Raw genomic sequence first — 14,164 nt, 5'->3', positions numbered from 1 at the left:
TGACCACGGACCACAATGCCTTTCTTCCAGAGGGTTACTTAGGTCATGCAGACCCACCTCCTGTCCTAGGCTGATTCAAACTTTATTTGGAAATGTCTCAATTTCCCCCTTTGCTTCCCCTTTTCTGCTTTCTCTCTCTCTCTCTCTCTCTCTCTCTCTCTCTCCTCCCTCCATACATACATATGTGTGTGTGTATATGCATATGCACACACACACACACACACACATATATATACATATATATGTATGTGTATATAATACACCTATATTTATATTCATGGATGCTCTCAGTATGTGGTCTTGAGTTATTTCTCAATGTAGCTTCATTAATTTATTCATCACTCATTCATTCATTCATTTGTTCATCTATCCATTCAATTATCAAATATTTATTAAATTATGACTATAATTATACCAGGCATTGCAGGAAATAGAATGAGAAGTGAGACAGGGTCCATGCCCTCTTCCAATCCAGCAAAGGGGATATGACATGCATGTACATACCTGGAATATGTGGCAGAGTATGACAAATCCCATGAGCGAGGTACAAACAGAGCATGGTAGGATTTCTGAGAAGGATGAGATCACTTCTAGCAGGATGCTCTTGGAAGGCTTCCTAAGCTAGACTTTTGAACATGGGCAGAGTTTCAATAGGCAAATAAGAGGGAGAGCAATCTAGAGGGAGGAAACAGCATGAGCAAAGGTGTGGAGGTGGGAAAAACACAGGGCAGGTTCAAAGAACAGACAATAGGATTGTCTTAGAGCACAGGGCACATGTAGAGAAGTAGTTATTTGGAGCCAAGTCCTTTGGCCAAAGCTGTTGTCTTAAACAGAGAATGTCGCAGGGTATGGTCACCCAACCACCAAGTATATAGACACCCCCACATTCTGGGTGGATTTCCCATACTGCTACTAGTTGCTACATTGGGGTCTCTTCACTGACTTCTTCTATAGCCCCAGGTAGACATGAGCAGTGGTGACCCCCAACTGCTATTCTCTGTGGGAAATACAGACATAGATCCCCACCCCAACCTTGCCACCAAGGAGGTACAGAAAATATTCCCACAGCCAAAGCCTTCACTAGGATGAAGCAAATGTGGCTCAAAATTTAAAGAGAATCACTAGCATTTGTCATTCTTTATCTGCACAGAAACAACTGGACTTTGCATTTAGTTAGCAAGAAAAATTCTTTTAGAGGAAGCTACACGATAACATGCTTTCTTCTTCAAGAGGGAAGCACTTCCCCAGCTGGATGCTCAGTGCCCCAACACGCGGGGCACCTGCAGCAGCTGCTCTACCCAGTCTTGAGATTTCTCCCCTACTCCTCCAACCCCACTCAACCAAATTTGACTGGGGAGCACATTTTATATCACTTGCCCCAGGCACACAAATTGCTAGTTATGGCTCTGCATGCAAAGGTGAGAGAAACTAAAATTTCTTAATACACTGTGGCTGCTTCTTTCTTGCTTTTTTTTATTCTGAATTTACTGAATGCCAAAAAAGGAGAAATTTCAATATCCAAAGCAGAACAGAAAAAGAACATTATATGTAAAACTATGACTCTTGATTATTATATGAATTTATATATAATAATTTATATTTACATAAATATATAAATTATATTTATAATATACTAAATCCAGAAAGAACTAGGTCTAAATCTCACATCAAACATTTACCACCTGTACAATCTTGGGCAGTTGACAAACTGTGGGCCTCATTTTTGTTTTCTGTAAAATGAGTGGGTCGGCTTCAATGACTTCTAAGTTGACTCCCTTCAAGTTCTAAATTTACAGTCCTATGATTGAACCCAGATCCTATTTGAACACAAAATGTGGGGTCATTCTACCATACCACACTGCCTCTCTTATGGAATGATTTGCTGGGAGGGATTGATGGGACTGAAGCAGACCTTCTATCAATGGCTTTTCCTCCAACCCCCACAGTTTTTAGGGATGGCACCGCAGACCACCGGCCCCTCTCACCCTGCCACCACTTTGTTTTAGCTGTTGAAGAGCAGACCTGACCCTGCCAGCTGCCCAACAACCTGCCTGAGTACAGGTGTTCTGGGTGAAGATTCCAATACCAGGTACAGCTAGGAATACAGTTTGCCTAGAATGTTATGAGTGTGAAGGGGAGTCAGGTGAAACCAGGCTGGAAAGGCAGGTTGAGTTCACATCACTTGGCACCTTCCATCCTGTGGACATGTACAGATTTTTAAGTCTGACCACACAAGACCAGCCCCATTCTTCCAGCTGTAGCTGGACAGCTCCTATCGACAGTGTGGACAATGTGACTCTCAGTGAAGAAGACCACCTTTAAATAGCATTAGATACTGCCCTATGTCCTCTGCCACACAGGTTCTAACAGTAGTGGTAACAGTCTCTTACAATTTGTCATCCAGCCTTTTCTTAAAGATCCCCATTGAAAGGGGATTCACTCTCTCAAAAGTTACCCAAACCACTTTTGAACAGTTCCAGTTGTGTGGAAGTTTTTCCTTACCACAAACACAAATCTGTCTCTGCATCTTCCACCCACAGCCCATGGTTCTGTCCTCTGGGATCTACCAAAGTAAGTCTAATCTCTTTTGGCAAGTTAGCAAAAGCCAGGTGGAGAGCCTGGGTCCCTTCCTTTGCAGAAAGAAAATTTTCCTCTGTGATCTGGGCACCCAGAGGTTGATGGGAATATAGGAACCAAAAAAGGGAAACTTCTTTCTATGGCCCACCTGTGGGATGTGGACCCACTCAGCACATTGAGAAGGGATGGTTGACTTCTAATGGCTCATTAGATGGATTAGGAAGGAGTCTCTCAGAAGACCCATAAGAGTCAAGAGTAGGAGGAAAATGGCAGAGATGGGCTTACAAGAATACCCCCATTTCCTTGTCCTCCATGAGACACTTGTGGTAACCTTCTAGAAAAGAAAGGAATACTGCTCATCTAAGAGGTCCCAGGAGATAATTCATTCAACTTGGGGTGGGGGAGGACCAGAGAGAAAAGCCACTGTGGTCTTGATTCCTAGGTTCCCCTAACAGGTCTTAGTATGCCAGTCTGCACAGAGCTCAAAAAGTAAGTTGGAATGAGATTGTAGAGGGCCTTGAGTGCTAACCTAAAGAGCTCAGACTTAATCTGAGAGGTAAATTGAATGATCTTTAAAAATTAGTAATACCACAGTCAGTACTGTGTTTGGTGAAGATTAAACTGGTCAATACGGGGGAGGCGAGTTAAGGATGAGTGGGAGACTGGATGGATGCAAAGAAACCAGTTACGAGCATGAGGATTTGAAGGAGGTGATGAATGTAAGATGGGGTAGAATCAAGGGCAAGTCAAGATTTAATGATCCTTGGATTCACATCCATTGTGTATGGGAGAAGGGAAAAGAGAGAGAGATACAGAGACAGAGACAGAGGCAGAGAAAGAGATGGAGACAGAGGCAAAGGCAGAGAGAACCATTTCAAGGATGACAATGAAGTTTTAAATCTAGGTGACTGAGAGAATGGTAGTGTTATTACCTGAGGAGAAAATAAGACAGAGGGAATAGTTTCCTTGGAAGAAAATATGATGAATTTCATTTGGGGAATGTTGACTTAGATACGCAGATGGAGTTATCTAGCATCCAATTTGAAACTACAGGATTATAAGATCTTAGATTTAGAGCTACGACGGACCTTAGAGGGCATCCAGCTCAACCCCCTCATATGCAGATAAGAAAAATGAAGCACAGAAAGGCTAAATCATTTGCCCAAAGCTATACAGCTAGTTCATTTCGAACTCAAGTCTTTCTGACTCCAATTCCAAAGCCTACTCACTATAATGCTGTCTCTGTAGGTCCAGAGCTTGAGAGAGGAGTTGAAACTCAAGTTGAAAATATAGAGTCATTAGCATAGAGTGGTCAGATGAAATGGATGGTAGAAAAAGAGAAGGAAGGAGTAAGAGACAGAGACAGAGAGAGACAAAGAGAGAAGGAGAAGAAGGAGGAGGAGGAGGAGGAGAAGAAGAAGATGATGATGACAATGATGACGATGATGATATTGATGATTAAGGGCTGAACCTTGGGGAACGCGCCAACATTTAAAGAGTGGGATAAGAAAGAAGGGCCAATTAAGAAGACACAGAAGGTGTGGTCAGAAAGGCAGGAGTACCAAGAGATAGTGGTGCCTGGGAAGCTAAGACAGGAGAGAATTTCAAGAAGGAGGGTGTGGACAACTGGCTCTCATCCCACAGAGGATAAGGGCTGTTAAAGAGGCATTGGCCCTGATGGTAGCTTTTTAGAAAATGACCTCAATGGAATCATGGAGATACCACTGAACTCAGCTGCTGTTAAGTTTATCAGATATCAGAAGGTCCCAATCAGGCATAACTCGTTGCTGTATTTTCCTGGCCCTGTCCCAATGTATCTCTCAAGGCTCCCCGTGTATTTGTAGATCCACCCTCACAACGTGCTCGTCACCCATTTATTAAGTCACATGTGGGCACTCTGCCCTTGGACACGATGTCACTGTTCCCACTGCAGGTCTGGGCTCTGCTCAGCCCTTCCTTGGGCATCATATATCATCTGTGGCCGTCAAATGACCTTCCTCACATACGGAGAATAATTTTCTTAGTGGTTGCCACCCTGTCCTAAGTGCTCACAAGATCACAGAATCATAGCTCATTAGAGCTGGGAGGTCAGCTAACACAAACCCCTCATTTGACAGATGGAGGAACTGAGGTTGAGAGAGGTCATGTGACTGGCCCAAGGTCAAACAACAAGTTCATGGAAGAGCCAGGACTCTACACCTCGAACCTGGGAGTCATGAGAGCCCTGGTTTGAGTCTTGCCTCTGACTTACTAGCTCTGGGACCATGAGTAAATTGCTTCCTCTCTTGCAACCTCAGTTCCCTCATCTTTTAAATGGGCAGGATAATGCCTGCAATACTTACATCTGTATTGTTGTGAAGATTAAATGGATCCTATGTGTAAATATTATTTGATATCATAATAATAATTACATCTAACATTTACGTAGTGCTTTAAAGTTTGCAAAGCACTTTACCTATGTTGACTCATTGGCTCCTCACAACAAACGGGAAGTAGGTGCTATTATTATCTCCACTTTACAGATGAGGAAACTGAGGCAGATGGAGGCTAAGTGACTGGCCCAAGGTCACACAGCTATGGAGTGGCTGAGCAAGGATTTGAACTGACTTTTCCCTAAGTCCTTCATGTTCTCCTCCTCCTCACCCCTCTTTCCTCACTCCCACTTCCTCAGATATCCCTGTAATCTCATCAAACTGCATGCTTTGCTTTCATCCTAAAACAGACCCAATTTTTTGTGCTAGTTTTTGCTACACTCATGCAGCTCTTGCCAAGGATTTTATGAACTCAATTGCATGCCATCTTCCATTGATTTAATCATGTAAGAACATTTAGACCTCAGCATAGCACAGGGCTGGGCTTGGAGTTAGAGGATCCGAGTTCAAATTTCAATGCTGACACAAAATTGTTTAACCTCTCTCTACCTTAGTTTCTTCAACTGAAAGCTAGTGTCTGGAATTCTGAAGTCCCTTCCGGCTCAGGATCTATAATATTGTGAGTTCTCCTTCTTGTGGTCTCCCCTAAAGCACTGGATCTTTAAGAAGATTCCAGAATTCCTAGTCCCAGGACTGGGGGTTCTCATCTTCAGTGGCCTGAACCCCTTTGGCAGGCAGTCTAGTGAAGTTTACAGATCCCAACTCAGCATAAAGTTTTTAAATGCACCAAAAATACGTAGGTTTCCAAAGGAAGCCAATTATGTTGAAAAGTGGCTTAATTTTTTCTCGTCTAAGTTCCCTGAAATCTACCCATGGACTCCAGGATAAGAAGCCTGTCCTAGGGACTCCCCTGTTTCTTCTTCTCAGGAGCAGATCATTATGGGCTTCTAAGTCCTTATCTCTGGATGCGCTTTCTTGCTGCAACACAGGAGGACATCTGTCTCAGGAAACTGGAAGGTCAACACAGGCTCCGCCATATTAGGGCAGGTGGCCACGAGTGAGAAGTGAGTAAGGAAGATGTTTCAGTGATCGGGACCAGACATTGGCAGGAATCCCACTTCAGACACTTACTAACTGTGTGATCCTGGTCAAGTCACTTAACCGCTCTGAGCCTCAGTTTCTTCATTTCTGAAATGAGGACACCGCAACTCATTCTGTAACATCACAATGAGGACATTGTAACCGCATTACTGAGCACTTAATAATCTCAAAAGTCCCTTCCATTTGGAAAGGGAGGTAACCTTCAGGGAACCCTACTAGGAGATGGCTAGGGTAGTCTCACATGGGACTTCTCTCCTGAATGAGAGCTTCTGAATCAAGGTAAGGGGAGGAGCAGAGAACTCCTGCCTAAAATGGAGTGAGCCTACACCCATCTTTCCCCAAGATGTTTTTCATTTTAGTATTCTTTTTCTCATACCAGACCTGTGATTTAGATGGCATAAAGAACTCCTGGGCAGCTAGGTGGCACAGTGGGTAGAGTGCTGGGTGTGGACTCAGGAAGACTCTTCTTGAGTTCAAATCCAGCCTCAGACACTTACTAGGTGTGTGACCCTGGGCAAGTCACATTACCCTGTTTGCCTCAGTTTCCTCATCTGTCAATGAACTGGAGAAGGAAATGGCTAACTGCTCCAGTGTCTTTGCCAAGAAAACCCCAAATGGGAGTCACAGAGAGTTGGAAATGACCGAGCAACAGCAATATTTTTCTTTCCCCTCTCGGGGATGATCCCAGCAGACCTTCAGCCTTCTTGGCCCGGTCATCATCCCTTTCAGCTGTTGAAAATTAAATCTGACCCTGCCAGCTGCCCAACAACCTGCCTGGGTGGAGATGTCCTGGGCGGGGTCTCGACTTGCTGCCTAATCCCCCAGGATGAGAGGTGCCTTCCTCCTGGTATCCTTCACAGAGATCTGGCGTGGGAAAGGGCTGACTCAGAGAAGTAGAATTTACTTAATTCTACCGGGGTTATGTGGCCCACGAGCTGAGCATCCCCTCTCCACTCCTCTCTCCAGGGCTCTCCTGCCTCCCTTCTTCAATGATGTGTTCACCCTGAGTTTCCCTGTAGGGGCGGGAAAGGAAAGGAAAGAGGCCTTGCCAGGCCTGACAGGGCCTGGTCATCAGACGGACTAACTCAAGGACGGAAGGAGCCAGAAGCCTCTCACATCCTTCAGCTGCACAGAGGAAATACCTGCCCCTACTCCCTGAAGGCAGCTTGTGGTGTAAGGGAAAGGGGCTTTGGATTCAGAAGGTCCAGGTTCAGGACTCATTTTCGTCATTTACTTTCTGTGTGACCTTCAGCAGGTCCCTTAAACCTGGGCCTCAGTTTCCTCCTATGTAAAACAAGAGAGTTGAACTACATGGCCTCTACTTTTGGCTTTAAGTCTATGATTATGATTTTTAACTGTGTGACCTTGGGCAAGTCATTTCACCAAGCTCTGGGTCTCAGTTTGCTCATCTGTAAAATGAGCCTGGATGGCTGGTGGTGTCCCTTCCACTCTAGGTCTCTGCCCCTATGAGCAGTGGTGAGACTGCAAAGGATAGAGTGGTGACTATGTAGTGGGAGAATTGGGGTCTATCTCCTGTCTGTCACTCACGTGGGGACCTCAGACCAGATCCCAAGCTCACAGGCAGTAACAGAAAGCCTTGGCCTCAATGACCTCAGATTGGAGGCTAGGATCCCATTCTCACCCCTTTGCAGGGCCAGGGTTTGTAGGTTGATAGGTTTTGTTAGGTTGGGATGACTTAGGAAGCCCACCAGCCTAAAGAAGAAATCCTGGTGTTCTGAAGTCCAGTTCTAGCTAGGCCTCTATCTCAGCCATGGCCTCCTCATCCATAGCTTCCCCTGTGAGATGGAGGGCTCAGCGGCTACCCAGGGAAGGCGGGATGGAGCCTGCCATGGGCTGATTTCTGATCTATTCACCCCAAACAGCCCACCCTGAACTCCTACCCTGCATGCACACACTGCTACCTGGTACTCATTCCTGAGAGGGGGAGACGACCTCAGAATATTAAGCAGAGCAAATTCCCTGGATGCCCCTTCACTCAGAAGCTTTTCCAGGGGCCTCTGATCATCCTGGATGTCTGGGGTGGAGGGGCGGGATGGGGAAGGACCCTCTTAGGTGCGTAGACCTGAGAGCTGGGAGGGACTCTCATTTTACCATTAGAGAAACTGAGGCCTGCAGAGGGGTAATGACTTCCCAAGGCCATGCAGTTAGTAAGCATGGAGAGGAATTATGATGGAAGTGCAGACCTTGAATCAGGGAGGCTTGGGTTCAAGTCCTGCCTCAGACACAGAAGCTGAGTGACCTTTGGCAAATCCTAAAAGCTTTCTAAGCCTCAGTGCATCTGTAAAATGAGGGTGATGATAATAGCCCCTACCTCATAAGGTTGTTATGAAAAGCTAATGTTATAGAACCACAAGGACTATTAATCAGTAAACATTTATTAAGCACCTACTGTGTGCTGGGTGCTATTCTAAGTACTGGGAATACAAAAACAAAAAAAGAGGTACCCAGATCCCATGATTACAGAGCCTGCGTGGGTTTAAGGTTGCCTTCTGCCCAGTCCCCACTCCCACCCATCCATGTCCCACATGAATAAACTTGAGTTGGAAGATTATACGAGTGACTTGTAGAAGAGAGATCCAGGCAATTCTGGGGCTCACCACACCTAGACCCCAGTCCAAGGCTCCCCTCTGCCTTACTCCATCATGATCTCCAATTCCTTATGACGAACATATACTGGTGAGGGGCAGAGAGAGCCAGCCTTGGAGTCAGGAAGGCCTGAGTTCAAGTTCCACCACTGACATGATATCAACTGTGTGACCTCAGGCAAGACCTCCCACCCACCCAGGCCTCAGTTTCCTCCCCTTGAAAATCAGAGGAATTGGAGATGACTTCTAACATCCCTTCCAACTCTCATGACTTCCAGCCTTCCCCATCCTCACTCAGCCTCAATGCCTCCATTTCTTCCCCTCCAAAATGAAATGTTGGACCCAGTAACCTTCTAGCTCCAATGTTCTGTGTGTGATCTTAAGACATTTCACAAAAAGGCTGATTTCCACTAAAATTATCCCCAAAGCACGGAGGATTTCTAATATCCTCTCTGAGCTCTAGATGCAATAACTATAATTCTCTACTTCCAGGCCTGGGGGATGGAAGGGGACTCCAATACCAAGGGTTCAGAGTAACAGCCCCCCCGCCATGGGACTTGAGGGGAAGGGAGGGCAGGGGTGCTGCATCCACACAAAGCACCCTGTGACTCCCCAATCCTCCAGCCTGGAGCCAAGGCCAACGTGTAGCCAGAGGTTTCCCTTGATACAAACATCCCCTTGTTTCAGGGGTGAAAGTACAGCTTGGAGATCTTTTCCTCACAGAGCAAACTTGACTCTAGAATCAAGTGGCTGAAGGGAGAATAAAGCGTTTAAGGCCACAGCCCCTGCTCCTTTCCTCCTCTCAGCCCCAAATGGCAGTGCAGGGTGAATGGGCCCATTGTCCAGGGGATGCCTGTTCTGGTCCCAAGGGAAGGGCAGATGGTGGAACCCTCTGGATTCTAAGAATGGGGAAGCATCATGTTCCCAGGGGAAAATAGCCCATGGAGCCGATTCTAAATCTGGTGAGCCCACTGGGAATGGTCTCTTCCCTTCCTCGGGTTCCTGAAGAAGCCCAGGAATAGCCTTGCCTGAGCGTTTCTGTGCTCTCTGTAGGTATAAGCTGTAGGTGGACTCCTGTTCAGAGATATCTGGGGGCCTGGACATCTGTGACGTCAAAGCTGTTCACAGAAAATATGGCAGAGATTACATCATTGAGGTGAGGGTGACGTTAACTTATGGACAAGTGTTCATTTGGTACATGCAACTGGGTAAAATGGTGGGTGCTTGCCTCAATTTGCCTTTTCAACCATTCTTTCCACAATGAGCAAGGGGCAGTGTGAAATCATCCAAGATTTGGAGTCAGAAGATCTGGGTCCAAATACGGGCTCTGTCACTTACAAGGTCTATGACCTTGGCCAAGTCATTGATCTGGACCTCACTGGTTCTTAACTAGACTAGACCAGTGGTTCTTAACCTTTTTTGAGGTCATGGACTTCTTTGGCAGCCTGGTGATGTCTATGGACACCTTCTTGGAATCATGATTTTAAATGCATGAGATAAAATACATAGGATTATGAAGGAAATCAGTTACATTGAAAGTTACCAAAAACAAATTTTTTAAGTTCACAGACCATCAGGTTAAAAATCCCTGGAACAGATGATGCTGAAGCTCTCCATGGCTCCATGATTAAGTTCCTTCTGTGTGCAGAGCCCTGACTTTGGGGAGCTCTAGCCACATAGCCTATCACAGCTGCAGTGCTCAAACTCTTTCCAGCTGGTTGTCTCCTCTCATCAGACATCTTCAAGCCAAGGCTGGACAACACCTGTCAGAGAGTTTGCAGGGGAAGGGAAAAGTTGCTTTTTTTTTCAGGCACCAGTTAGACTGCCCAACTTATGTAGTATCTTCCAAATCTGAGGTTTTGTGATTCCACAATGCCATCAAACCTCAGCTGACCTAGCCTTTGAGAACACAGACTCCTCTCCGTGCCACTGTGAGGCATTGCAGAAGAAATCCAGTTGCTTTAACCATTAACAAATGGTATATCTTTTGTTGCAGGTTATGGTTTAGTTGGTACAAGTCTATGTTAACATTGGACTAGGGGGCAGATCTGGGTTCTGGGCTTGAATCCTGGATCTGCTAACTGCTACCTGTGTGACAAGTTACAAAAATCACTCTGGACCTCAGTTTCCCCATCTGTAAAATGTAGGTGTTGGACCAAATGGCATCTCTAAATCCTACAGCATACATTCCCAGGTTAAGGCACACTGATACTCTCTACTTGGCCAAATTGCTATCATCTCCATCAACCAATATTGATTGTATGCCCGCAGAGCAAGTGACGTTGTGTTTTCCTAGGCAGAACACCTCTAAAAGAGTTATGCCCAGAGACAGTGAGCCAACCCAGCATGCCAGCAGTGTGAGTGCCCTCTGCTGGGAGTCCAGGATACTCCTTCCTGAAGCTGGCCACGGAAAAGACCTTGGTCAGCTCAGGATGAGCCTCATTCAAATGAATTACCTCGGTTCAGTTGTTCTCAAAGTGCAAAGCAGGACTGGGATTGGGGTAACCAGGTCCAGCCACAGGACGGAGTCAACCCCCCGGGAGTCCTTCATGGTAGCTATGCCCATGGCTGAGGCTTGGGAAACCAGCTCAGGGCTGTTCCAACCTGGGGGAGACCTTCAGAGGACACCCACAGCAGTAACACTAAACTTAGAGATGGTTCACAATCAAACATGCCCTCCAAAACAAGGAGGTAAGGAGAAGACAGTGTGGCTTAGACAGAATCTTGGTTCATGGGCAAGTCACTCTGGGTCTCTGCTGTTTGTAACAGCAGGTTAATCACCCATGTTTTCAAAACAAATCAGACCTCTGATTTCATCGGTGTAGGGAATTCTGGGTGGACCTCTACCTTTGCCATGGTACAGAGCTTGGCTCCATCCACATGTCCTGTCACTCCCAAGCCAGTGTTATCTCCACCATCTCATTTCTCTGCCTCTCTTCTTAGGCTCCCCTCAATCTGGGCCTCCCAAGCTTTGCCATGACCCCTTGAGCAGCATTCATGCTCTGAGGTACATATGCTGTCTGAGCAGCAGGGGACCCCTCTTTGTTGGAGACCTCCACTTGGAGATTAACCAAGATGAAGGGAAACTTGCCTTTTCATCACTGAGGCTCGAAAAAACTTTTCCCAGGGTCAAATATCAGGAAACAGAAAATCCAGCCTTTGGGGAAAAGACCTTGGAAGAACCAAGGAGGGTGAAGGTGAGGTTAATGTAAGAGAGATCACCAACTGTCCTTAGGGACAGAGGCCACTGTCTCATCTGGAATGAGAAGAATGAATAGCTGCTGTGTCCGTGCTCTTCCCCTGCCCTTCCATGTCCTTCATGGCCCCACCCAGTTCCCACCACCACTGGCCCCCACCTCTGGCCCCTCCCGCCCCCTTCCAGCCTGCTCTGCTGAACTGACACACAGCACAAGTATGTGGGGGAGAGCCCTCCCACCCACTCAGGTTTAGAGATGATGAGAATCACATGAGCCCCAGCTGCAGAGCCTGCAGATTCCATTCTAGCCATGTGTCCCTGCTCCTCGGGGGGCCATGTGACACGGCCCGGCCCTGAGACTGATTCAGGCTGGGGCCCATTGTCCATGGGCGGGACAGCCTCGGAAGAGGCAGGGTTACTCTTCTCAGGCCAAGGCCACTCCGGCTTGCTAAGGACCATAGAGCTTAGAGCAGGAGTTTTTTTGAAAAACAGATCTTATTATCAGTAGATAGAGAGTCCCTCTCACAGCCAGGAAGAGCCGGATTCGAGTCTCATTCTGTCTATGTTAACATTTCAGTGATCTAGGTGACTCTGAGACCAACTTGCATTAGTGAAGGGGGTTTTCCTCCTCTGGGAGATCTCTATCCCAGTGAAATCATACTTCCTGTCCCTATCTCTATTGATCAGCTTCTCCAAGCCCCTCAGTTGACAGAGAAGGAAACTGAGGCACAAAGAAGTGGGCAAACTTGCCTAAGGTTATATTGTAGATCAGGAGAAGCAGCAGGATGAGAACTGAGGGTCTTTGATTTCGGGTCACAGGCTCTTTCCACTACAGTGCAGTTTCCTGGCCCAGTGCCTAACAGGTTTTGTTCAGTCATGTCTGGCTCTTTGCAATCACATCTGGGGTTTTCTGGGCAGAGATACTGGCGATGGTGGAATCACCTTCTGAAGCTTTGTGGATGGGACCAATATGAAACATGAGAACCACGACTTCTTACCTGCTCCTTCCCATGACAGGGGAGCAGAGGTAGTAGAGAGTTACAATTATAAATAAGCACTATTGCGAGCTAAGAAATGAAACAGTTCCAGGAAAAGAAAAGACTTGTATCAACTGATGATGCGAAGTGAAGTGAACAGAACCAGGAGAACAATCTATGTTACAACAGCATTGTAAAGATGAACAAGTGCCATTTCCTTCTCAGGCTAAGGATAAGGAAGCTAAGGCAAACAGGGTAAAGTGACTTGCCCAGGGTCACATAGCTAGTAAGTACCTGAAGCCAGATTTGAACTCAGGTCTTCCTGCCTCTAGGCCTGGCACTCTATCTACTATGTCATGTAGCTGCCCCACCTAACAGAGAGTAAGCATTTTAAAAATGCTTGCTAAGTTGAATTGAATTGCCAAAGAGTTCAGATGGTTCCACGGCAAATGCATTCCCTCCCTCTGGGGAATTCATCCATCCCCACCAGCTGGAGGGGCGAGGTGACTTCATCTTGCCTCCTAGGCAGGGCAGGGTCATTGCAGGCTAGCTGTACTCAGGCATGCCCATTAGACCAGCCCATGGTAAATGAGATATCATTGAACTGTCTGACCCTGGCTCCATGAGAACTTTATTTGATCAGTGCTGTCTATACAGTAGGTACCTAACATGTCTGTCGAATTAATGGTTAAGAGAAAGAAATCTTAAGGGAACTTAATGGATAACCTTTTCTAGGGGGCTGAGAGGTGCCCTTGGCTGGGGTAGCCCAGATTAAGAATCCAAGGAAGCTTATCTTTGGTGGCCTTCTCAATCAACCAATCAATGTGTATTAAGTGCCTACTACATGCCAAGCATTCTCCTAAGCACTTTACAAGTATCTCATTTGATCCTCACTACTTCTCCTGGAGGTAGGTACTATTATTATCCCCATTTTACAGATGAGGAAAGATGAGGCAGACTGAGGTTAAGTGACTTGCCCAGGGTCACACACCTACTAAGCATCTGTGGCTGGATTTCAACTCAGGTCTATCCTAACTCTAGGTCCAGCACTCCATCATCTGATGCCTCTAAATTAAAATGACAATGACCAAGCTAGGACCCAAATAGGAGATAAGAGAATGCACCTCCCTCCTCTTTTTGTTTTCTCATGGGTTGGGGGAGATCAGGCTTATTTATCAATTAATTTGCCTAGACCTCCCCCCCTCCTTTTTATTCTTCATTCTAAGAAATGGTTTCCTGACAGGGTTATGGGTGTGGGATGTATTGGGAAATGTCGGTGATTTTTAAAAAAACAAAAATCAAGGCAATTATTTTTTTTTAAGAGAGAGAGGAGTT

The 14,164-nt window shown here is 46.2% G+C and overlaps 1 protein-coding gene across 1 annotated transcript in view; it reads left to right on the top strand.

Moving 5' to 3' along the window:
• The window catches only part of SYN3 (synapsin III), a 376,352-nt gene extending 364,708 nt beyond the window's left edge, over nucleotides 1-11,644 (top strand). Inside the window, 3 exon segments of the mRNA XM_078150457.1 lie at nucleotides 5,939-6,013; nucleotides 9,710-9,812; nucleotides 11,600-11,644. Coding sequence (XP_078006583.1) covers nucleotides 5,939-6,013; nucleotides 9,710-9,812; nucleotides 11,600-11,644 — 223 coding nt within the window.
• The last annotated feature ends 2,520 nt before the right edge of the window (nucleotides 11,645-14,164 follow it).

The sequence above is a fragment of the Phascolarctos cinereus genome, unplaced genomic scaffold (genome assembly GCF_003287225.1).
Source record: "Phascolarctos cinereus isolate Bilbo 61053 unplaced genomic scaffold, phaCin_HiC Scaffold_1;HRSCAF=81, whole genome shotgun sequence".
Lineage (NCBI taxonomy): Eukaryota > Metazoa > Chordata > Mammalia > Diprotodontia > Phascolarctidae > Phascolarctos > Phascolarctos cinereus.
Note: the sequence above shows the minus strand (reverse complement) of the source record. Positions and strands in the feature narration are given on the sequence as shown.